General features: G+C 45.7%; 1 protein-coding gene across 4 annotated transcripts in view; it reads right to left on the reverse strand.

Moving 5' to 3' along the window:
- Nucleotides 1–1015: 1015 nt before the first annotated feature.
- The window catches only part of rab27b (RAB27B, member RAS oncogene family), a 152231-nt gene continuing 127244 nt past the window's right edge, over nucleotides 1016–26002 (reverse strand). For all 4 annotated transcript variants that reach the window (XM_080197843.1, XM_080197853.1, XM_080197869.1 and 1 more), the window contains 3 exons: nucleotides 22984–23087; nucleotides 8318–8441; nucleotides 1016–1877 (listed from right to left, as the gene is read on the reverse strand). In XM_080197843.1, coding sequence (XP_080053969.1) covers nucleotides 1688–1877; nucleotides 8318–8441; nucleotides 22984–23087 — 418 coding nt within the window. In that variant the 3' untranslated portion in view covers nucleotides 1016–1687. The remainder of the gene's footprint in view (nucleotides 1878–8317; nucleotides 8442–22983; nucleotides 23088–26002) is intronic.

The following is a 26002-nucleotide window of genomic DNA, read 5'->3' on the forward strand; positions in this document are numbered from 1 at the left end:
CAGTCCAAAGATATACGTGTCAGTTGGATTGGCCATGCTAAATTGCCCCTTAATGTCGGAGGGGGGAGGTCTAGCTAGGGTAAATGCATGGGGTCATGGGGATAGGGTCTGGGTGGGATTGTGGTCAGTGCAGACTTGATGGGCCGAATGGCCTCCTTCTGCACTGTAGACACTCTATGATTTAATTGGTTTCCTGCTTCAGCCACAGGGTTTCCCCACTGTTCCCCTAACCTTTGGAAAGCCAGGAGGGGGAGGAATCATATCAGCATCTTGGCCTGACACCATTTTCAGCAATTTCACTCCTCCACCCCAAACCAACACAACCGCCTACATCCCACCCCACATCTCCCCCAGCCCAACTCACCTCCCATCTCCGCTACACCTCCCCTCACCCCCAACCCAATACCCCCATCACCCTCCCAACTCAACATTCCCCCAACCCCCCCCTCCACTGCCCCAACCCAAGACACCCCCTACCACCCTCCACATCCCCTTCCACTCCCCATTCCCCCAACCCATTACACCTCAACCTAATACACCACCCATACTCCCACATATCCCCAACCCAACACACCCCTCCACACCACCCCTACACACCGCACCCCCCAACCCAAACCACTCCTACATCCCCCACCCCAACACATTCCCCACCCCCTCCCAACCTAACACATCACCCCCTACCTCCCCCATGTCTCCCCTCCTCCGGCTTCACTGGCTTCAGAAATCCACCTAGTACTTCTAATGAGTTCCACCCAGTTTGGGTGTCAATGCGTTGTGCAGTTTACATTCAGAATATTGAAATGATGTTTTACTTTTAGAAACATGGCTGCTTTCAGTTAACGACGTGTTGTAAATTCTCTAAGACAAGCAGCCAGCACATGCAGTTGAATGTTGAAAACCGATCACAGGATGAAACTGGCTATTTACTATACTGTGTGTACAATGGTTGTCATGCCTTGCTCTTTAGATAGAAGTCTCACAGATGCAGATTTATAAATTAACACCACATTGAATGGAAACACTTTGAAATATTTTCTTTGTTGTATTAGTAATACATAGACAATGAGGTGTAAGATTATAAATTAGACTAAAATCATTTTTACCATCTTCAAAGCTCTGGGGGAAATTGAAGCCTAAGATCAGCAAAAGTTTATTGGGGGGATAAAAAACAACTAAGATTATACTTCAAAAGAAAGTATTATATTAAAAAATATCTCTTGAAAGAGAGGCAATTAAGATTATTAATTCAATTAAGATTGCCAATGCTTTTTTATGGATACTTTCTCAAACACTTCATTTAAGTGTAAATGTTACTTTTACCTTTATAGTGGATGACCTATTCTTCTCTTGAGAGAAATCAAATTTCTTTCACTTGTCGTGTAACCATGAGGCAGCATCAATATTTGGCTGGAAGCAGCTTAATGCTGTTAATTTGGCTGGTGCAAATAAGCTGCTGTACTGAGGTATACTTCCACAAGTCAAACTTTCCAAATGGAACCTTTCATCTTGGAGGCACTTTCTGCAACACTCAAACAGTCCCATCCACAATAATATCCTGCAGTTACAACTAAAGGTGGCCAAGAAAAAAAAAACGACAAAAAAACCCCAATGAAATAGGAAAATAAACTTTCTGGAGAAAGCATTTACACATGCAAAAAAAACTCTTTATCTCTGGCGAATGGATTTTCTAGCAGGCACACTTTTTCTCCTTTGGGTCAGCAGCTTCAAGTTTTTGGGCTGATCCTCCATTGATTGAATCAGGTATTTGACTCTTGTCGACAGACTGCTCCATGCGTTTCATTATTAAGTCCAGCAATGCAAGTATAGCTTCATCAATGCTGTCACCAGTGGCCGCACTCGTTTCAAAGTATGGAATCCTACAAGGAAAGAACAGGAGATGGTTTTTTGTTTTCTATGAAACTAAATGCACTCAGTCCAATGTGAATGGTTCTTGTTATTTCTCCATCCAGCAGTATTTATCACCTAAAGATGGAACCGGGGGCCTCTGGAAGGGCGGCATGATGGCACAGTGGTTATCACTGCTGCCTCACAGGGCCAGGGGTCTGGGTTCAATTCCGATCTTGGGTGACAATATGGAGTTTGCACGTTCTCCCTGCATCTGTGTGGATTTCCTCCAAGTGCTCTGGTTTCCTCACACAGTCCAAAGATGTGTGGGTTAGGTGGATTGGCCATGCTAAATTGCCCCTTAGTTTCAAGGAGATTAGCAGGGTAAAAATAGGGCCTGTTTGGGATAGTTGTTGGTACAGATTCAATGGGCTGAATGACCTCCTTCTGTACTGTAGGGATTCTATGGTGCAGATGATGAATAATGTTTGTTATAATCAATGAGCCTGCGCACGCCAATGGGAGGTAGGCTACAGTTGGAGCAAGTTTCAGCCAGACTGCGGGCATCAGGAATTTGGAGATGAGTGGGAATTCAGCGCCGAGGGGAAAGAGGTGCTCATCTTTGGGAGAGGTGGATCTGCGAGGGAGACTCGAGGGCAAGTGAGAGCAAGAAAGAAATTGAATCGTGCCATCACAGCCAGCCGAAAAGTGATTGGCTGGTGACTGGTAAGAGTTTTCTCTTTTCTTTTTTCTCTTAGCATTGTGGCTGTTGTTGTTGTTGTACTCTACAATAGTGTTTCTGTGTAATTTCTGTGGTTATAGTTTGTAAGGATTATGCTCGGCAGTAACGAGGAGAGGAAAAGAACAGCCCGAGAGAATTGGATATTATCAGAAACAAAACATTTTTCAAAAGTCTAATTTAAAGGATAGGAAATAATACAGGATAGGAAAGCTCCAACCCATGGTTTGCTCCTCTTGCTCCATGTGGCAGGCTGGGGACAGTTCCAGTCCCCTGGGGTCACCATGTCTGCAGGAAGTGCCTCCAACTACAGCTCCTGGAAGCTTGAGTTTCAGAGCTGGAGCAGCAGCTGGAGTATCCGCGAGTCAGAGAGTATCGTGGATAGCATGTATAGAGAGAGGTGGTCACACCGCAGGCTCAGACTCTGCAGGCAGGAAGGGAATGGGTGACCACCAGACAGAGCAAGAGAGATAGGCAGGTAGTGCAGAAATCTCCTGTGGCCATTGCCCTGCAAAACAGATATACCGCTTTGGATACTGTTGAGGGGAATGACCTCTCTGGGGAAAGCAGCAGCAGCCAAATTCATTGCATCACAGTTGGTTCTGATGCAGATGGGAGGGGTGCAAATTGTGCCAGTGCAATAGTTATAGGGCATTTAATTGTAAGGTGAATAGACAGGTGTCTCTGTGGCCGCAAACGAGACTCCAAGATGGTAAATTGCCTCCCTGGTGCTGGGATCAAGGATGTCTTGGAGCGGCTGCAGGACATTCTGGAGGGGGAGGGCGAACAGCCAGTGGTCATAATATGCATCGGTACAAATGACATAGGTTAAAAAAAAGGGTGAAGTCCTAAAAGCAAAATACAGGGAGCTGGGAAGAAAGTTAAGAAATCGGACCTCAAAGGTAGTGATCTCAGAATTACTACTGGTGCGACGTACTAGTCAGAATAGAGATGACAGGATATATTGGATAAATATGTGGCTGAAGAGATGGTGTCAGGGGGATGGTTTCCAATTCCTGGGGCATTGGGACTGATTCGGGGGGAGGTGGGACCTGTACAAATTGGATGGGTTACACCTGGGCAGGACTGGAACGGATATCCTAGAGGGACTGTTTGCTAGAGCAGTTAGGGAGGGTTTAAACTAATATGCCAGGGGGATGGGAACCTATGTAAGGAGTCAGAGAAGGAGGGAACAAGGACAAAAACAAAAGACAGAAAAGTGATAGGCAGAGAAACCAAGGACAAAAGTTCAAACAGGGCTATAGAGAAAAATATTGGCAGCAAGGCAAACAATGTTAAAAATACAAATTTAAATGCTCAGTGCCTTAAAGCATGGAACATTTTCAATAAAGTGGATGAACTAATTGCGCAGATAGATGTAAACAGGTACAAAATAATTGGGATTACTGAGACATGGCTGCAGGGTGACCAGGGGTGGGAATTGAATGTTACAGGGTATTCAGCATTTAGGAAGGACAGGCATAAAGGAAAAGGTGGTGGAGTGGCACTGCTGGTTAAAGAGAAAATTAACACAATAGTGAGATATCAGCTCTGACAATGTGGAGTCTGTCTGGGTGGAGTTGAGAAAACCAAGGGGCAAAAGTATTAGCAAGTGTCATATACAGACTCCCAAACTACAGTGGTGATGTTGGGATTGGCATTAAACATGAAATTAGAGATGCGTGTGATAAGGAAATATCGTTGATCATCGGTGATTTTAATCTGCATATAGATTGGGCAAATCAAATTAGCCAAAATGCCGTAGAGGAGGAATCCCTGGAGTGTATACGGGATGGTTTTCTTGACCAACATGTGGAGGAATTAACTAGAAAGCAGCATCTTAGACTGGGTACTTTGCAAAGAGAAGGGAATCATTACATAAGAACATAAGAACATAAGAAATAGGAGCAGGAGTAGGCCATCTAGCCCTTCGAGCCTGCCCCGCCATTCAATAAGATCATGGCTGATCTGTCGCTGCTCAGTTCCACTTTCCCGCTTTCTCCCCATAACCCTTAATCCCCTCTCTTATCAAAAACCCATCAACCCGCGTCTTAAAAATATTTAGCGAGGCAGCCTCCACCACTTCAACGGGCAGAGAATTCCAGAGATTCACCACCCTTTGAGTGAAGAAGTTCCTCCTCAACTCCGTTCTAAACCGCCCCCCTTTTATCTTGAGGCTGTGCCCCCTAGTCCTACTGTCTTTTTTGAGCGGGAAGAGTCTCTCCACCTCTATCCTATCCATCCCATTCATCATCTTATAAGTCTCAATGAGATCTCCCCTCATTCTTCTAAACGTGCTGGGTCAGATCCCTTGGGGATGAGCAACCATAACATGTAGAATTTTTTATCAGGATGGAGAGTGAAGTGATTGATTCAGAGACTAGAGTGCTGAATCTTAATAAAGGAAACTATGAGGATATGAGATGTGAGTTGGTCTTGATAGACTGGGGAGAGTTACTTAAAGGAATGACAGTGGATAAGCAATGGCAAACATTCAAGGAATGCATGGGGGAACTGCAGCAACTGTATATTCCTGACTGGCACAAAAGCAAAATGGGAAAGAAGGCCAATCCATGGCTTACAAAGGAAATTAGAGAGAGTATCCGGTCTAAGGAAGAAGCACACAAATTGGCCAAGAAAAACAATAGCCTCAGGATTGGGAGCAGTTTACTATTCAGCAAAGAAGAACCAAGGGATTGATTAAGAAGGGGAAAATACCATACAACAGTAAGCTTGCAGGAAATATAAAGACTGACACTAAGAGTTTATACAGATATGTGAAGAGAAAGAGGTTGGTGAAGACAAATGTAGGTCCCCTACAGACAGAATAGGGAGAATGTATAATAGAGGACAAAGAAATGGCTGAGCAACTGAATACATACTTTGGTTCTGTCTTCACAAAAGAGGACACAAATCAGATAACAGAAATATTGGAGGATACAAGATTTAGTGAGAGGGAAGAACTGAGGGAGATCAATATTAGTAGAGAAAGGGTGCTGGGAAAATTGATGGGATTGAAGGCAGATAAATCCCCAGGGCCTGATAATCTACATCCCAGGGTTTTTAAGAAAGTAGCTCTAGTAATAGTAGATGCATAAGTGGTCATCTTCCAGAATTCTATAGATTCTGGAACAGTCCTTCAGATTGGAGAGTAGCGAATATCACTCCAATATTCAAAAAGGAAGGTAGAGAGAAAACAGGGAATTATAGTCCAGTAACATTTGCAGTGGGGAAAATTCTCAAATCCATTACCAAGGACTTTATAGCAGGGCATTTAGAAAGCAGTGGCAGGATCAGACAGAGTCAGCATGGATTTATGAAGAGGAAATCACGCTTGACAAATCTGTTGGAATTCTTTGAAGATGTAACTAGTAGAGTTGACAAGAGGGAACCAATCGATGTGGTATATTTGGACTTGCAGAAAGCGTTTGACAAAGTCCCGCACAAGAGATTATCGTGCAAGATTAAAGCGCATGGGATTGAGATGAATAGAAAACTGGGTGGCAGAGAGGAAACAAAAAGTATGAATTAATGGATGCTTTTCAAATTGGCAAACAGTAACTAGGGGAGTGCCACAGAGATCAGTGCTGGAACCCCAGCTATTCACAATATATATTAATGATTTGGATAAGGGAACAAACTTCAACATCTCAAAGTTTGCAGATGTACCAAGTTGGGTGGGAGGGTGAACTGTGACGAGGATGCAGAGGTCCTTCAGAACGATCTGGACAGGTTGGGTGAGTGGGCTAATCAATGGCAGATGCAGTATAATTTGGATAAGTGTGCGGTTATTCACTTTGGAAGCAAAAAAGGAAGGCAGATTACTACCTGAACGGCTGTAAATTGGGAGAGGGGAGAGTGCAGAAGGATCTGGGTGTGCACGTGCATGAGTCACTGAATGTAAGCATGCAGGTGCAGCAGAAAAGAAGGCAAATGGCATGTTGGCCTTCATTGCAAGAGGTTTCGAGTCCAGGGCAGGGATGTGTTGTTGTAATTATACATGGCCCTGGTGAAGCCGCACTAGAGTATTGTGTGCAGTTTTGGTCTCCTTTTCTGAAGAAGGATGTCCCGAGGGAATGCAGCGAAGGTTTATCAGGCTGATTCCAGGGATGGCAAGACTGATGTATGAGGAGAGATTGACTAGGTTAGGATTGTTTTCACTGGAGTTCAGAGGAATGAGGAGGGAATCTCATACAGACGTATAAAATTCTAACAGGACTAGACAGGGTAGATGCAGGGAGGATATTCCCAATGGTGGGGGAGTCCAAGACCAGGGGTCATATTGTGAGGACGGAGGTGAAGAGACATTTCTTCATCCAAAGACTGGTGAGCCTGTGGAATTCATTATCACAGCAAGTAGTTGATGCCAAAACACTGAATGTATTCAAGAGGTGGCTGGATATAGCACTTGGGGAGAATGGGGTCAAAGGTTATGGGGGAAAAGCAGGATTAGACTCTTGAGTTGGATGATCAGCCATGATCGTAATGAATGGCGGAGCAGGCCCGAAGGATCAAATGGCCTCTTTCTGCTCCTATCTTCTATGTTTCTATAATCCCCATTGTTAGAAATCATGTACATCGAATGCACCCACAAAGCGGTGCAGGTATGTGAATGTGCAGCAAGCCTATATGGGAGCATGCAAATATTGCTATGATAAATAATACATCTGTGCAGTTGCACATACTTCATTAGACTGAGCAGAAAATCTACATTTTATAGGGAACATTATATGCACCACATTAGGATTTTCATTCTTTTAAAATTTGGTTTAGCCCCTTGTTTATCCATCTGAAATGTCCCCTTGCTGCCCTATCCCCTCTCCCTCTGCACCAGCTCCATGCGCCTTCTCTAATTTTGAAGCCAGGTGTTCTGCTTTTAAGCCTCCAAAAACCAGTCACACAATATTTCCCCAATGGAAACTGCTGGAGAAACCTGCTGGGTTAAGACAGGGGTTCAGAGGGTCAGGGCCAAAAGAGAATCAAAACAGCTACATTTTTCATGCCCTCCTTACAGAGCTAGAAGGAACACAAGTGCTCCACAATGCAAGCTTAGGCTTTCTCCACTCTGATTCCATCTTCCACCTCCACTTTCCAGAACACAAGACCCAGACACAAGCACCACGACCCAATCCAGCCACCTTGCATATTGTGCCAACATTACACTGCATGCAATTTTCGGCTGTTTCCCATCCCCACTGGAATAAGTGGGGTGGCATAGTAGCACACTGGTTAGCACAGCTGCTTCACAGTGCCAGGGATCCGAGTTCGATTTCTGGCTTGGGTCACTGTTCATATGGAGTTTGCATGTTCTCCCCTCGTCTGCTTGGATTTCCTCTGTGTGTTCCGGTTTGTTCCCACATTCTGAAAGACATACTGGTTAGGTGTATTGACCTGAACAGGTGCTGGACTGTGTCGACTCAGGGAATTTCACATTAACTTCATTGCAGTGTTAAGCCTTACTTGTGGCTAATAAACTTTAAAAGTGGTAAGTCCGCCAATAGAATTTAAATATGGCCCGGGAGTGAAGATAGCTCAAGCCTTCTTTCTGCAACAGCGGTTACGTTTTTAATTCACTTTGTTAGCCTAAAAACCCACCCAGAGTTAAAGTCCTAAATTACTGATTCACAAAAACCACTCTGGCTGGGCAATTACAGAAGATAGATATTTAAAACTCTTTTGTGAGTAAACATTTTATTGATAGAAGTGGTATAAGTTATGTGACTAAACATTTACCCGTATTTGTCTGCCAGTTCTTTGGCTTGATGCTCCTGTACTTCTCTCTGGTCAGCCAAGTCCACTTTGTTTCCAATTAAAACCACATCAGGATTTTCACAATATGCATTTGCTTGAAGCTGACCTGAAGGAAACAAATAGTTGAAAAATGAATAGAAAGTCAAACAGACTGGAGGTGGCAGCAAACAATCCAGGAATTTCAAGCTAACAAGGGAATCAAATCTACAAATCAAACCTGGACACAGAGAAGCCAAGAGTCAGCAAGTGGAGCCTTGTATGTGGGGGTGAGCTAAATTCAGAGAATGAGGAATCGCTGGACCAGAACGTGAGGCATCAAGCATTCTTCCACATTATTTGTACCTCCACTTATAAATATACCAAATTATACATTGAGCACATGTCCTTTTGGAGTCAGTCCCCAGGCATGGTATTGTGTCCCCAGGAGAACAATGTTCCCAGAAGAATCTTCATCCCAGTTCATCCACAACTATCCCAATTTTTAACCTCCCCTGTTGGAATATGTCTCATGAATAAATGAGGTAGAGCATTACATAGTGTAAAGCTGGTTGGAATAATGGCGTCTGCTAAATGTCCAAGTAATAACCAATGCACTAGAGAGAAATAGCCAGAACATTTCTATTATTGTTATTATTAACTAAAACACAGTAGTACAGCACTGCTATTGCTACAACATGGATTGAAGGGCACATGATGTAGAACATGTAGAACATTTAGTAACATTTAAGATTTGGTTAGAATTGACTTATCAAAAACCGTGACTCCTGCCTTAAAACTGATTTCTAAAAGAATTTCCGTATCATTGACAAGAAAACTGAACTGGACCACCTATATAAATAATATGGCCACAAAAGCAGGCCAGAGACTGGGAATTCTGCAGTGAGTAACTCACCTCCTGAACAACTAGTCTCTCCCTCCGCTCCCACCCCACCCTCCACCCTCACACCCACCCACCAACATTCCTCTCCACCATTGGCTTAAATCAGCAATGTGATGGAAACTTTTCCATTTATGTAGATGAGAGAAACTCCAACAACACTGAAAAAGCTTGACACCATCCAGGACAATGCAGCTCCCTTGATTGACGCCCCATCCATCAACTTAAACATTCACATTCTTCAGCACCGACGCACTGTGGTAGCAGTGTGTACCATCCATAAGATGCATTGCAGCAACTCACCAAAGCTCCTTCGACAACTCCTTCCAAACCAGTGACCTCTACCATTTACAAGGATAAGGGCAGCAGATGCAAGGTAGTATCACTAACTACACATTCCCTTCCATGCCATGTGCCATCCTCAGTTGGAACTATATCGTCATCCCTTTACTGTTGTAGGGTCAAAATCCTGGAATTCCCTTCCCAGCAGCACTGTGGATGTACCTACACCACATGGAGTGCAAGCAGTTCAAGAAGGCAGCTCATCACTATCTTTTTAAAGGCAATTATGGATAGGCAACCCTCATCCCAAGAATGAAAAACAGTCAGTATTTTCCATATGGAGGAAAAGCAGGGCATCTGCAAGAAAATATGAAGCTACCATTAAAGATCAAGCTATTCCTACAGCACATTGTACTGAAAAATCTGTTACAATTATTTCAGAGTTGACTAGTAGGTCACATAGATAGCAATACAAAAATCTGACCTTCTTGAAGAGTATTGTTTTGCATAAATGAGCTGGAATTCTCCAACCTCGTTCATAACTGGATTCTCCAGTCTCCAGCAGTGAAGAGAGTTTGGCTGAGAGGCAAATTTTCAGTTCTTACTGGCAGCAGCAGTGGGAACAAGACTGGAGAATCCTGCCCATGGAAGGGGCAGTCTTAATGTCATGCCTTGCTGGCTGATGGGTGGGGCAAGCGGGTAAGATCGCAAGAGAGTCAAGAAATCATGCCTGATTTTTTGCCTCTCACAATGTTACCGGCACTGGATATTCAGCACAATCATGCCAATTTCTGGTGAAAGACTGAACAAATTATTTATATTAATTGTAGTGCTGATTTATTGTAATGCACTGGGCAGTGCCAAAAAGGCATGGGCAGAGGGGGAAGCTGGACCAGACTGGGGGCAGGGCAGTCAACAGTGGGGAGGGAGGAACCACTGCGCACTCTGCAGGTGCTATCTGTGTGTGTGGGGGGGCCACTGCTGCCGCTCTGCACAGTGTCTGTTGGGGTGGGGGTGGAAGATTGAACGGTTTGGCTGAGATAGGGTGTGCAGGGTGTAGGTCTATTGGCCTGGCCTGAAAGGCTCGTAATCAGCTGTGGGGCCCCGTGGTAGTACAGGGAGAGTGGGTGTGCTGGGCTATGGAGGCCAGCTGAGAGCCGCAGAGACTCTGTGACAGGTTCCTGCTGCTCTCACAGCAGAGGCATGCATAATTGCACCCTCTGCTGTTATCAGTCAGCTTTCTTGCAAGTTAAGCCCCACCCACTTCCCCTACAGGCGGGAAACAGATTTTAGGATCTTTTATGCAGTAGTGCATAAAATGTGAGATTTGGATTCGCCAAAAAAACAGATCCAAAATTCTCCTGTTCTCACATTCCTTTTGTACTTAGAATTCTTTTTATAAGATTGCCCCATGGTCTCTGTATTTGCTTAATCTGTGGCAATCGTATGAACACTTGTTTTGCATTTGTTATGCTTATATGCAACTGTTAAAACATAATTGTTCAAATTTAGCCTCACCACATAGAGCAACTTATAATTTGCAAATTGGTAACTTTGCTGTGCTAACGTGTCCTCAGATTCAATTTAGAAAATATAGGCTGAATTCTCTGGCCTCTTCTATGGCTGGGATTCCCCACTCTGACTGCAGTGAATGGTATTTCAGCAGAGGGTAAAAGAAAACTCCCAGCCCCTAAAGGGTGGAAGAAAAGCAATTGCTGAAAATTCTCTCATATTTAGACAGTTACATAATTGTTAAAGTGCACCATTACCTTATTTACTGATTGAAGTTATTTTGGTGAAATGATAAAATTGCTGTTCCAAAATACATCTTCAAAGGACTTTTTTAAGAGTATTAGAGCCAAATTGTCCATTACAGGGAAACAACATAATAATAATGCTCAGTGAAAGAGCACAAGTCACAGCTGGCTGTGTCCCTCCAGCCTCAAGTGCCCTCGTTTTTAATTATGGATCCAGATGTGGCTATTGAGTCGTGTGCCCACTGTCATTTTTCCTTACAATTCTCCACCAGTCACGGGGCATAGGTCTCAAAATTAGTGAGGGAAATTTTCCCTTGGAGATGAATTTGGAGGGTGCAAAGCTGGTGGGGGGTGGGGTGGGTGGGGTGTGGGGGAGGTGAAGAATACATCAGGCTGGCTTCCCGATATCTCCCCACATTCAAACACCTTTCCCACGCCTGTGCTGCACGACTGAATAGCAATGCACTCAGTGGCTGGAAGCCAATTAGGGCCATTACAGCACCAGCATCTTCCTTGGACAATGGCAATTTGCTGGAGGTTCATGGAACTCAGAAAACCCTTTAGAACTGAGGTGAGGAGAGGGTGGTGAATGTGTGGAATTTACTACCACAGAATGTAGTTGAGGCCAAAACATTGTCAGGTTTCAAGAAGAAATTGGGTATAGCTTTTGGGGCTAAAGAGGTCAAGGGATATGGGAGGAGGGCGAGGAAGGGGAGAATTCAGGATATTGAATTCGATGATCAGCCATGATCAAAATGAATGGTTTTGCAGGCTAAAGGACCAAATGGCCTATTCCTGCTTCTAGTTTCTATGTTACTATGAGACAAGAGCACAGCAGGAGGTCAGAACGGCATGAGATGAATCTGTAGTGTTCTCTTTAAATCAGCATTTAGGTTTCATTCAGCACATCTGTGGTCAACAGCTTTCAAGTAGTAGTGTTTCCTTGCAGGTGGACCCACCTGACAGATTTGGCTGTGAGGATATGTCTGCCAGTTTCAGGGCTAGCCGCGTGCCTCCACCTTATGGCACCTCCATTCACTTCAGCTTTGCCATTCTTACTAGGGTTGCTGTTTGCTCTGATAGGCTCTCTTGCATGTAATATCCATCTGCTCTCCCTAATTGGACAGTAAATGTGGAGATACCCTGCTAACTGGCTGCTTCCATAAAGTCACACTGGATGCTGCATCAATGACATGGCCATTGCTTGTCACACCTGTAACACGGCTTGGCAATGGTCCCAGCATTCAGGACCTTTTCAGTAAGGAAATTCTAGCAGATGTTTCTATCAAATACCTCCAAGGTAAACATTCATGTACATTAGGCATACTCATGAGGAAACCATGAGGAAAAGCAGCCCCTAAGCCAACAATTAGCTCATATTTCCTGTCATGAGATTTCCTCATTCTACATAAAGTTCACGTCAATTTTTGATGCACCATAGAAAGCATCCTTTCTGGATCTATCACAGCTTGGTTTGGCTCCTGCTCTCTGATCAAGACTGCTAGAAACTAGAAAAAGTCATGGACAGAGCCCAATCCAGCACGCAAACCAGCTTCCCACCCATTGAGTCCACCTACACTTCCTGCTGCCTTGGAAAAGCAGCCAGCATAATCAAGGACCCTACGCACCCCAGACATACTCTCTTCCACCTTCTTCCACCAGGAAAAACGTGCAAAGTTCTGAGAACATGTACCAACCGACTAAAGGGCTGCTTCTTCCTTGCAGCCATCAGGCTTTTGAATGAACCTACCATATATGAGCTGATCTTTCTTTTCATCCAACCTGCAACTGCAACACTACGTTTTGCACTGTCTCCTTTCTTTCACCTCTATATACTCTATGAATGATATGTTTTGTCTGTAGAGCACCCAAGAAGCAATACTTTTCACTGCATCCCAGACTATAATAAATCAAATCAAAATAAAAAAGCAGCACAAAGGAAAAAGCATTAGAGTTGGGGTCCCATGATCCTTCCAATTCAGTCCCATTGTAACTTTAGGAGGTAGATTGGTTGCCAATCTTATGTCAGAGATTCTGGATCGGGAGCTTGGGAGTTAAGCCATTGCTTGTTCCAATCAGACCATTGGTAAAGAGAAAGGGGACATGGAGTTTGTATTGCAAGAGTTCTGAGTCTTCAGAAGTCCTTGGGACCTAGAGGAGATAGGTCAAGGTGGAACTAGATGCCAGATCAGATCAAATGCCAGATCAAATAACCAATAGATGAATGGCCACTCCGGTGGTGTTCCTTAGAATATTTAATATGTTGGGATAGTCAACTAAGAGATGTTTCTGCATTTCAATACTGCCTTACTATATCGGTCAGGAATGTCCTTGTATACAATAAATTGTCATTTCCAGTTGTGTTGTTTCTTGGGTAAATACAACAGTACATTAGAACATAGCAAGATCTCACAAATGTTAACATAAATGGGCCGAGAAGTAGCAAATGGAGTTCAATACAGATAAGTGTGAGGTGTTGCATTTTGGAAACTTAAATCAAGGCAGGACTTCCGCGAAGAATGGTAGGACCTTAAGGAATATTGTGGAACAGAGAGATCTTGGAGTGCATGGTCCTCTTAAGGTACAGTCACAGCTAGATAGGGCAGTGAATACGGCTTTCGGCATGTTGGCCTTCATCAGTCAGGGCATTGAGCATAGAAGTTGGGAAGTTATATTGCAGTTGTACAGGACATTGGTGAGGCTGCACCTGGCACATTGTGCTCAGTTTTGGTCGCCTTGCCATAGGAAAGATGTTTTTAATCTGGAGAGAATGCAGGAGAGACAAACAAGGATGTTACCAGGACTCAAGGGACTGAGTTACAGGGAGAGATTGGACAGGCTTTTCTCTTTGGAGCGTAGAAGAGTGAGAGGTGATCTTATAGAGGTGTGTGAGATCATGAGAGCATAGATAGAGTGAATGTGCTTAGTCTTTTTCCCAGGATTGGGGAATTAAGAACTAGAGGGCATAGGTTTAAGTTAAGAGCGGAAAAAATTAATGGGAATTAAGGGGAGCTAGTGGTAGGGGATGGGGATATGGCTAAGGTCTTGAATAACTTTTTTGTTTCTGTCTTCACGGAGGAGGACGTGAATAATTTGCCGGGCGTTAGCGATGGAAAGGTGGTAGGACTGGAGGGTCTTAATGACATTACTGTTACTAGAGAGGTGGTGCTCGACAGACTGGAGGGGCTGATTGTGGACAAGTCCCCAGGACCGGATGGAATGCATCCAAGGGTTCTGAAAGAAATGGCGGAGGTGATAGTGGATGCCTTGGTGGTTATTTTCCAGACGTCGCTGGATTCCGGGGAAGTGCCGGAAGATTGGAAAACGGCTAATGTTACGCCGTTGTTTAAGAAGGGTGCCAGGCAAAAGGCGGGGAATTATAGGCCGGTTAGTTTAACGTCTGTGGTAGGTAAAATGTTAGAATCCGTCATTAAGGAGGAAATTGCGAGGCATCTTGAAGGGAATTGCTTGATAGGGCAGACGCAACACGGTTTCATTAAAGGGAAGTCGTGTCTGACAAATTTACTGGAGTTCTATGAGGATGTGTCTAGGGCAGTGGATAGAGGAGAGCCGGTGGATGTGGTCTTTCTGGATTTTCAGAAGGCGTTTGACAAGGTACCTCACAAGAGGTTATTGCAGAAGGTCAGGGGACATGGAGTTGGGGGTAGGGTGTTAGCGTGGATAGAGGATTGGTTGTCAAATAGGAGGCAGAGAGTGGGGGTCAATGGGTGCTATTCGGATTGGCGGTTGGTGACTAGTGGGGTGCCCCAGGGGTCGGTGCTGGGGCCTCAGCTATTTACCATTTATATAGATGATCTGGAGGAGGGAACCGAGTGTAGGGTGTCGAAATTTGCTGATGACACCAAGATTGGGGGAAAGGCAAATTGTGCGGAGGGTGTGGAGAGTCTGCAGAAGGATCTAGATAGGCTGGGCGAATGGGCCAGGAAATGGCAAATGGAATTTAATGTTGGCAAGTGTGAGGTGGTCCACTTTGGTAGGAAGAATGGTAGGAAGGACTATTACTTACGTGGCGAAAAACTGCAGCAGGCGACGGTGCAGAGGAACCTCGGGGTCCTTGTGCATGAGTCGCAAAAACCCAGCTTGCAGGTGCAGCAGGTGGTCAGGAAGGCGAATGGGATGCTGGCCTTCATAGCGAGGGGGATTGAATATAAAAGTAGGGAGGTCTTGCTGCAGCTGTATAGGGCATTGGTGAGGCCGCAGCTGGAGTAGTGTGTGCAGTTTTGGGCGCCGCATCTGCACAAGGATATTTTGGCCCTGGAGGGAGTGCAGAGGAGGTTTACTAGGCTGATACCGGAGTTGAGGGGATTGAGCTATGAGGAGAGGCTGAATAAACTAGGCTTGTACTCGTTAGAGTTTAGAAGAATGAGGGGAGATCTCATTGAGACGTATAAGATGATGAATGGGATGGATAGGATAGAGGTGGAGAGACTCTTCCCGCTCAAAAAAGACAGTAGGACTAGGGGGCACAGCCTCAAGATAAAGGGGGGGCGGTTTAGAACGGAGTTGAGGTGGAACTTCTTCACTCAAAGGGTGGTGAATCTCTGGAATTCTCTGCCCGTTGAAGTGGTGGAGGCTGCCTCGCTAAATATTTTTAAGAAGCGGGTTGATGGGTTCTTGATAAGTGAGGGGATTAAGGGTTATGGGGAGAGGGCGGGAAAGTGGAACTGAGCCACGACAGATCAGCCATGATCTTATTGAATGGCGGGGCAGGCTCGAAGGGCTAGATGGCCTACTCCTGCTCCTGTTTCTTATGTTCTTATGTTCTTATGAATCTGAGGAGCAACAATTTTACACAGAGGGTGATATATATGTGGAATGAGTTGCTAGAGGAAGTGGTTGAGGCAGGACATTGACAACATTTAAAAGGCATTTGGACATGTACATGGATAGGAAAGGTTTAAAGGGATATGGGCCAAATGCAGGCAAATGGGGTTAGCTTGGATGACCATTTTGTTCGGCATGGGCCAAAGGGCCTATCTCTGTGCCCTTTCTACAGCATCATAGAATCCCTACCATGTAGAAGGAGGCCATTCGCTCATTGCGTCTGCACCAACTCTTACCCAGGCTTACCCCATTATCCCATGTATTTACCCCACTAACCTCCCCCCTAACTATATATCTTCTGACACGAAGGAGCAATTTAGTGTTGACAATCTATCTAACCTACACACTTTTGAGCTGTGGGAGGAAACTGGGGCATCCAGAGAAAAGCACGCAGACACGGGTGAATGTGAAAACTCCACATAGATAGTGACCCAAGGCCAGGATTCAACCCAGCTCCCTTGTGCTGTGAGGCAGCCAAGATGAGAATGATGAGACAATGGGGATACCATGGTGTTGACTGAGGGATAAATGATAGCAGGGACATCAAGCAACATTCTACTCTCCTCTGACTAGTTCTAAGGAATCATTAACGGTCACCAGAATTGCAAGGGGCTGTGGTTTGACTGGCTATTAGAACCTTGGTGCCTGTAGTGATGCATATTCCACCAGCAGTAAATAACACTTTAATGTTCGGTACTGGATTTCTAAAATTAGACTTGAACGTCCAACCTTCTGAGTCAAAGGCAAATAGGGTGTAAATAAAGACGGAGTCCGTGAGAAATGGGGATCGTTTTAATGTAACCCATGTGTCTGGAAATTGATGTGATGGGATTAACCGCTTGGTTCACATTACAGCTGATTTTTATTCCTCTAATTTCATTAGAAAGTGAAATCAGTCGCATATAAAACTGACAGTCAATCCAATCTATTTCCTGTCAATGATTTTGGTTAAAACAAAAAGCCCCCATACAGATTGACTCATGCAAATATAAACGCACACAGGGAGAAAAAAATTGCTGGCAGAACAAACACATCGCTATTCAGTACATGGTCAGGTTTAAGCTCACAGATACGTCAACAGTTGAAGCACCAGTCAATCGGAGAACAATTCATACCAGACAACAGGAACGCAGCCTGGGTGCAAAGTATAAGTTCCTCCTAACTCAGCTATTTGAAGATAGGTTGAGCTGTAAGTTTTCCAAAGATATAATTATACCAATCTCACATCAAAAGGTGTTGGGTCTGACGGTGCTGTACCTTATCCATACCACAGAGCTGTGACTCAAAGAACCAATTAAGAAAATATGCTGTGCAAAGGACAGAAATTTACACTGGGGATTAGAACTCCCACCTCAGGACAAAAATCCAACCCTGATACGACTTTGTAAGGATTGGCTAAATAATAGCCAGAGACAATTAAGGATAGTGTTGGTCTCTGGAAACTGGAGGATGAACAGGAGGTCCTAAAGTGACGAAGGAGCTGCAGCCTGAAAGTCAGGTGGACAAGGGAGGCACCCACTCAGCAGCTTTTTGCAAGTACACAGGCCAGGATTTTCTGATTCCGTGGGAATTGTGGTGGGCGAGACAGAGAATTTGATGGACCAGTAAAAGGTGGGTCATGGGATGGAAAAATCCTGGCCATGGTAGCACAGTGGTCAGTACTGCTGCCTCATCCCACCAGGGACCCAGGTTCAACTCCAGCCATCAATGACTGAGTGGAGTTTACACATTCTCCCAGTGTCTGTGTGGCTTTCCTCCGGGTGCTCAGCTTTGTTCCCACAGTCCAAAGATATGTAGGTTAGGTGGACTGGCCATGCTAAATTGCCCCTTAGTGTCCTGAGATATTTAGGTTGGGAGATTACTGGGAAAAATACATGGGGTTAAGGGGACAGGGCCCAGGTGCGATGCTCTGTCAGGGTCAGTGCACGTCTGATGGGCCGAATGGCCTCCTTCTGCACTGTAGAGATGCGATGATTCTATGTCACTGCTGTCAGATCACCATTCTGGAGGGGTTCCCTCACACAGGTCACCCTGCAGCTGTAGCTGTGGCGGGCTAAGCATGGAGGCTGCAGTGGGGTCTCAAAATGAACCTGGAAAGTGGAGGTCCACTGGCCTGCTGCTTGGTGGTCGCCTCCAAGCATCTGCTGAGCTCCCAATGCCACGGGGCGTCTGCAAATTGACTGGAAAATTTCAGTGGCCCCTCTGACGAGTGCCCTTGCCACCAAGGCAACAAAAACTTCCACTGAAGTGAAGTCAGTGGGCATCATTGAGAAAGTTTCCACTGGCTTCAGTCGTACCTTGTTCAAAGCAATCATCCCAGCCCAATGGTATCACTGCAGAAGTTCCTTAGGATAGTCGCCCAGGCTCAACTTTTGTCAATTGCTTCACCAATAGATTTTCCTCCATCAAAGGTCAAATGCAGAAACGTTCTCCAACGATTGCAGCGTTCATCTCCAATGGCAATTCCTCAGATAATAAAGCCGTTAATGTTGCATGCAGCAAGACCTGGACAACATCTTGGATTGGTGGTTAAGTGGCAACAAACACTTGTGTTAAACAAATGTCAGGCAATGACCATCTACTCTCTTCCACCATCTTCCATTGGGAAAAAGATACAAAAGCCTGAGGTCACGTACCAACCAACTCAAGAACAGTTCCTTCCCTGCTGCTGTCAGTCTTTTGCATGGTCTACCATATATTAAGCTGATCTTTCTCTTCACTGTATCTGTGACCGAAACACGATGGGAGTGATATTCCCATTCCGGCCTGCTAATCCTTTTGGTGGCCGGTTCAGGAGATGTGCCCGTGTGTTGATTCGCATTCCAATGCACGTGCGCCTCCCACTGCCTGATATCCAGTGCGGGCGGAACCATGCAGGAAACCAGCTAAGTAATTTTATTCTATTTTTAATATGATTTAAATGTGATTATCGGGCCCAGGACTGAATTCTCTGGGCCTGATAGCATTTCCCACCCCGCCAGTGCAATTTCATTCAGACTAGCTCCCCACTTTCGGGGACTGAGCGGGAAACCCTGCTGGAATGAGGGGGGAGCAATCAGGACCCCCCCCAAGAGATTGGGCAGCAGAGAGATGGTGCCCCATGGGCAGGGGCACCCTGGCAGTGCCAGCCTGTGCCCCCTGGCACTGCCCGAGGGGAAAAGTGCCCAAGCTCAGGGGGCACCTTGGCACAGCCAACTGGGCATCGGGCAGTGGTGGGGGTAGTCCAAGGGATAAGGGCAGTACTAAGGGGATGGGGCCAAGGTGGCAGAGCCATGTGTGGGGTGGCCTAGCGGTGGAGCCAAGGGGCCTGGCCAGCTGGAGGTGGGACCGAAGGAGTAATCGGTGGGGGTTGGGGGTCCCACTGCCACTCTACATTGGGATCAGTTCGGGGGTGGAAGCAGATGAGGGATCAATGAGGACTGTTGGGGGTGGGGGGGGGTCTTCCTCCTGTTGGGGGGATGGTCTGTTGGGTTGGGAGTTGGGGGATCATCATTGCTGGAGGGGCTGGTGATCAGGGCTTCTGTGGGAGGGGGAGAGCTGGGCTGGCCCGGGAACGGTGTTAGGGTGGGAGCTGATGGGGCAGCACTGGGGGGGCTCCCGGGTTGGCCAGCAATTGAGCTGGCCTGAAATATGCAGGCTGGCAGTTCGGGGCCACTGCGCATGCACAGAGTTCCTGGTGTAAATAGGCCTTGCCCCCTGAGCTTTTAATAATATTCACGATTGTGATCTCTGCATTGCACACAGTGTGGGAGATTCGAGTTTGAACTCCCACTGAAAAAACAATCGCGATTTACACCATTTTTTCTGCGAATTCAGCGCTTGGAACTTTTTTGGGAGAATCACCCCTACATTCTGCACCCTCTTCTTTCCTTCTCCCCTTCTCCGAAGCTGCTGGAAGTATAGACGGAGTCAATGGATGGGAGGCTGGTTTGCATGATGCATTGGGCTACATTCATGACCTTTTGTAGTTCCTTGCAGAGCAGGAGCCATACCAAGCTGTGATACAACCAGAAAGAATGCTTTTTATGGTGCATCTGTAAAGGTTGATGAGAGTCATAGCTGACATGCCAAATTTCCTTATTCTTCTGAGAAAGTAGAGGCGTTGGTGGGCTTTCTTAACAATAGTGTTGGCATTGGGGGGATCTTGAAGCTCTCGATCCTTTCTACTTCATCACCATTGATGTAGACAGGGGCATGTTCTCCTCTACACTTCCTGGAATCGATGACCATCTTGTTCATTTTGTTGACATTGGGGGAAGAGATTATTGACGCCCCACCAGTTCACCAGGTTCTCTATCTAATTACTGTGCTTTGTATTCCGCACCAAATCATAGACCATTCCTTAATCATCATTGGGCCAAAATCCTGGAACTCCCTATTGAACAGCACTGTCCTTCACCACATGGCTGTGACGTTCAAAGAAAACCAACAACCTCTTTCATAAAGCTGACTAGGAATGGCCAATAAATAACGAAAAAGTCTTGCTGGTGGCATCCATAACCAGGAAGGAATTTATTTTAAAAGGTTGGACAAATCCAACAGGTTTTTAATCTCCTTCAGGGGAGGGTGCTGCCCCAGTTACCTGGGCTGGCTTAGATATGACTCCTGTTTAATATCGTTTAACTCAATACCGTAAGAAGTCTCACTGTGATGTGAGACTTCTTATTGTGTTTACCCCAGTCCAACGCTGGCATCTTGACTCAATACCCTCAGGGAGACTAGGGATGGGCAATAACTACTGCCTTTTGTCAGTGTTACTACATTCTAAACAGTAGCTAACAGCCATTTTAATTATTTGTCTTTCTCCGGATTAAAGATTGCCACACCATTCAGAGCAACAGTGGAAATCTTCAGTTGAAAGTAAGAACTCAAGGAAATGCTGGCGATATGTGACAAATGTAGCATGAGTTTCAATCCAAGGGCAGGACCTAACCTTGTGACTAACCAACTTGTCTGTGCATGTCATTTTGTTAATTTGAATACTGGCAGCCTTATTCAGATGACAATGGATAAAGAGCAGCTGTTCCCCTTAGCTGAAGGGTTAGTCATGAGGGGACAAAAGTTCAGGGTGAGCGGCAGGAGGTTTAGGGAAGAGGGTGGCATGGTGGCACAGCGGTCAGTACTGCTGCTTCCCAGCACTAGGGACCTGGATTCGAGTCCTAGTTTGGGTCACTGTCTGGGTGGAGTTTGCACATTCTCCTCATTTCCGCATGGGTTTCCTCTGAGTGCTCCAGTTTCCTCCCACATTCTGAAAGACATGCTGGTTAGATGCATTGACCCAAACAGATGGCGATTGGGGAATGTCACAGTAACTTTATTGCAGCGTTAATATAAGTCTAAGATTAATAAATAAGCTTTAACTTTATTTTTGTTTTGGGTGACAGTCTAGAATGCACTGCCTGGGAGGGTGGTAGAGGCAGTTGCCTCACATCATTTAAAAAGTATCTGGATGAACGCTTGGCACAGCATAACATTCAGAACTATGGGTGAAGTGCTGACAGATGGGATTACATAAGAACATAAGAACATAAGAAATAGGAGCAGGAGTAGGCCATCTAGCCCTTCGAGCCTGCCCCGCCATTCAATAAGATCATGGCTGATCTGTTGTGGCTCAGTTCCACTTTCCCGCCCTCTCCCCATAACCCTTAATCCCCTCTCTTATCAAGAACCCATCAACCCGCGTCTTAAAAATATTTAGCGAGGCAGCCTCCACCACTTCAACGGGCAGAGAATTCCAGAGATTCACCACCCTTTGAGTGAAGAAGTTCCTCCTCAACTCCGTTCTAAACCGCCTCCCCTTTATCTTGAGGCTGTGCCCCCTAGTCCTACTGTCTTTTTTGAGCGGGAAGAGTCTCTCCACCTCTATCCTATCCAGATGGGAGTTCAGGTGTTTCTAATGTGTCCGTGCAGACTCGATAGGTCGAAGGGCCTCTTCTGCTCGGCATGATTCTATAATTCTATGACTAATAAGAGTCATGTCCATTTTCCTACAAAAGAAAATCATTGTTCAGAATCATAGAACCCCACAGTGCAGAAAGAGGCCCTTTGACCCATTGAGTCTGAACCGACCACAATCCCACCCGGGCCCTACCCCCACATATTTAACCCGCTAATCCCTCTAACCTAAGCATCCTAGTTCACTAAGGGGCAATTTTACCATGGCCAATCAACCTAACCCGCACATCTTTGGACTGTGGGAGGAAGCCCATGCAAACCTGAGGAGAATGTGTAAACTCCATACAGACAGTGACCCAAGCTGGGAATTGAACCAGGGTCCCTGGAGCTGTGAAGCAGCAGTGTTAACCACTATGCTACCGTGCCACCCCTCCACTGTGCTACCATTCAGGGGCCAAACATTATGAGTCAATGAACCAAGGTAGTACAAGTATTAGAACAGTATTAGTATTAGGGGCAGCACGGTGGCACAGTGGTTAGCAAAGCTGCCTCACAGTACCAGGGATCCAATTTCAATCCCTGATGTGGATCATTATCTGTGCAGGGTCTGCACACTCTCCCTGTGTCTGTGTGGGTTTCTTCCAGGTGCTCCAGTTTCCTCCCACAGTCTGAAAGACATGCTGGTTAGGTGCATTAGCCATGCTAAATTTTTTCTCAGTTTACCCGGAGTGTGACGACGCAGGGATTTTCACAGTAACTTCATTGTAGTGTCAAGGCTACTTGTGACAATCATAAATAAACACTCATAAAAGTGTCACAAATTTTTGATTGCCCGAAAGCCTTCTGTAAACGCAACATTGCTGAGTTCGCATGCCTTTTTTTTAGAAACTCTCCAATGCAGAAAAACAAGTTTATTCACGTTAAGTTCTCAGTAAAACCTCCACCTCTCAGAAGAATGCTTCAATTAGAGCTGAATTATTATTATGACTTACTTATCCAGCTTCTCACATTCAGAAAACTCTGTTGACTCGTTAGATCAAAGATCAATAAAAATCCCATAGCATCTCTGAAAAAGGCTGTGGTGAGGCTCCGAAACCTACAGGGATAAAATGAAAGCAATGCTATGATCCAATTCAAAAAGCATAAATCAAGTAGTCAGCCTCCTTCCAATTATCATTATATCCTGCCATAGTGGAATGTCTCAAGAGGAATTTCTGTTTTGCAATTCAATAATTTAATATTGCGTAATACAATATTTTGGGTATCACCTCGACATTCAGCGCATGAAATAACTTTCCTCAACGATGAAGCTTTTTTTGCTGCTTGTGAGGTAAATTATCTCTTCCTTTTAAGGGTGAGCTCAAAGTTTTTTGTTTCCTTTATATTTTCTGGAGGCTCTCTAGTTCAAAACATCGGGAAGGAATTTTGCCCTCATTCATTGCAAATGGCAATACGGGCACAAAATTCCATGAAATCTGTTTGTCCTCCACCTCCCCTCCCTCCCACCCAACTCCCCCGCCCACCACACCAGTGACACAATGAGGTTCCTGCCCAGGAAAGTGCCAGGGGGCCAGTCCTGGGAAGAGGGTTTCAGCTGGGGAGTTCTGGATGTGGCATTCTCCTGTGGTGGTGATGGGGGGGGAGGAGGATCCTTGTGTCATGGGGCCATGTGATAGGATGGTCCCTGGAGGTGCAGGAGGGGTGGGGGTGGGGGGAGGAAGAGGGGTTCCTAGGTGGGGGGGTGGAGGGAAGGGGTTTGTATGTTGGATCACTATCCCTCTGGGGTATCTATTTTTTATTTAATTATGATCAGAGTGCCCTTTTGAGATCTCTGGAGAGCTGACGCTGCTGGCTCTGTCAGGCTGTGTCCCACCAGCGGGACAGAGTGAGACACACCTCCAGCTTTTGCCTTTAGTAAGCGCTGGAAAACATGGAACAAAAAGCCAGCTGTGCAACTGGCAAGCTGCAAACCAGCTTTCTCATTTGGTCCAGCACTTGGGAAAAAAATGGAAGATTCCCCCCACTGTCTGTGGGTGAAGGGGATTCGCAGCATGTTTCCAAGCCTATTTGGATCAAGGTGCTCAGAAAGAGCATGGGTGCATGTGACTGAGTGACTCCTTTTTAATTGTGGGCAAGTACCTGGCCACACAAGTGAAGAACTAGGAAGGGGCCATGGAAACGGCTGGGGAATAGGACTAAGTGTTATTCTAATACAACAACTAGCACAAAAATATCCTCTCCCCTACGAAACCCCATTCTACCCCTTAGACCCCTAAAGACCCAATTTCAGGCCTCGCGCCTAGGTAGTGCCAATGGTGAACTATCCCCCTGAATTTGCGCCTCAGGCCCTGAGTGGTCCATGGAGGTAAGTCCAGTGCCATGTGCCCTCTGCTACTGTCAGGCTACAGAGGAAGGGTCCCCCAAGGATCCTGGAGATTAGGCGGGCTCAGCTACTCACAATATATATTAATGATTTCAATGACGGAACTAAATATAATATCCCCAAATTTGCAGCTGACAAAAAGCTGGGTGGGAGGGTAAGCTGTGAGGAGAATGCAGAGATACTTCAGTGAGATTTTGAGAAGGTGAGTGAGTGGGCAAGTAGGGAGGTCTTGCTGCAGCTGTATAGGGCATTGGTGAGGCCGCAGCTGGAGTACTGTGTGCAGTTTTGGGCGCTGCACCTGCGCAAAGATATTTTGGCCTTGGAGGGAGTGCAGAGGAGGTTTACTAGGCTGATACCGGAGTTGAGGGGGTTGAGCTATGAGGAGAGGCTGAATAAACTGGGCTTGTACTCGTTAGAGTTTAGAAGAATGAGGGGAGATCTCATTGAGATGTATAAGATGATGAATGGGATGGATAGGATAGAGGTGGAGAGACTCTTCCCGCTCAAAAAAGACAGTAGGACTAGGGGGCACAGCCTCAAGATAAAAGGGGGGCGGTTTAGAACGGAGTTGAGGAGGAACTTCTTCACTCAAAGGGTGGTGAATCTCTGGAATTCTCTGCCCGTTGAAGTGGTGGAGGCTGCCTCGCTAAATATTTTTAAGACGCGGGTTGATGGGTTTTTGATAAGAGAGGGGATTAAGGGTTATGGGGAGAAAGCGGGAAAGTGGAACTGAGCAGCGACAGATCAGCCATGATCTTATTGAATGGCGGGGCAGGCTCGAAGGGCTAGATGGCCTACTCCTGCTCCTATTTCTTATGTTCTTATGTTCTTATGTCAGACGCAGTATAATGTGGATGAATGTGAAGTTATCTACTTTGATAGCAAAAGCTAGGAAGAGAGGTTATTATCTTTATGAGGAGAAATTAAGAGAAGGGAATGTGCAACAAGACCTAGGTGTCCTCGTACACCAGTCACTGAAGGTAAGCAGGTGCAGCAGGCAGTAAAAAAGGCAAATGGTATGTTGGCCTTTATAGCGACAGGATTCGCGTACAGGAACAGAGATGTCTTGCTTAAATTATATAGGGTCTTGGTGAGGCCACACTTGGACTACTGCGTGCAGTTTTGGTCTCCTTAGGAAGGATGTTCTGGCTATAGAGGGAGTTAATCAGACTGATTCCTAGGATGGCAGGATTGACATATGAGGAGAGGTTGTGTTGGTTAGGATTGTATTCACTGGAGCTTATAAGAATGAGAAGGGATCTCACAGAAACCTATAAAATTCTAAGAGGATTAAACAAAGGAATGTTCTCAATCTTGGAAGTGCCTAGAACCAGGGGCCACAATCTGAGGATATAAGGTAGACCTGTTGGGACAGAGCTGAGGAGAAATTTCTTCACTGGAGAGTGGTGAGCCTGTGGAATTCATCACTACAGAATGAAGTTCAGGCCAAAACTTTGGAGGTGATCTTCATCCCACACCTGCTATCCATGGGACTGCCAATCCATGCCAAAATGTCGATCCAAGTAGGAATCTCATGGGCAAGGGGGGGATTGGGGGGTGAAATTTATTTCTATGTAGGTGATGGGTCAGAGCGTACAGGGGAGGTGGGGACGCTGGCAATGGCTGTT

Source organism: Carcharhinus amblyrhynchos, chromosome 1, assembly GCF_965287045.1.
Source record: "Carcharhinus amblyrhynchos chromosome 1, sCarAmb.v2.hapA, whole genome shotgun sequence".
Lineage (NCBI taxonomy): Eukaryota > Metazoa > Chordata > Chondrichthyes > Carcharhiniformes > Carcharhinidae > Carcharhinus > Carcharhinus amblyrhynchos.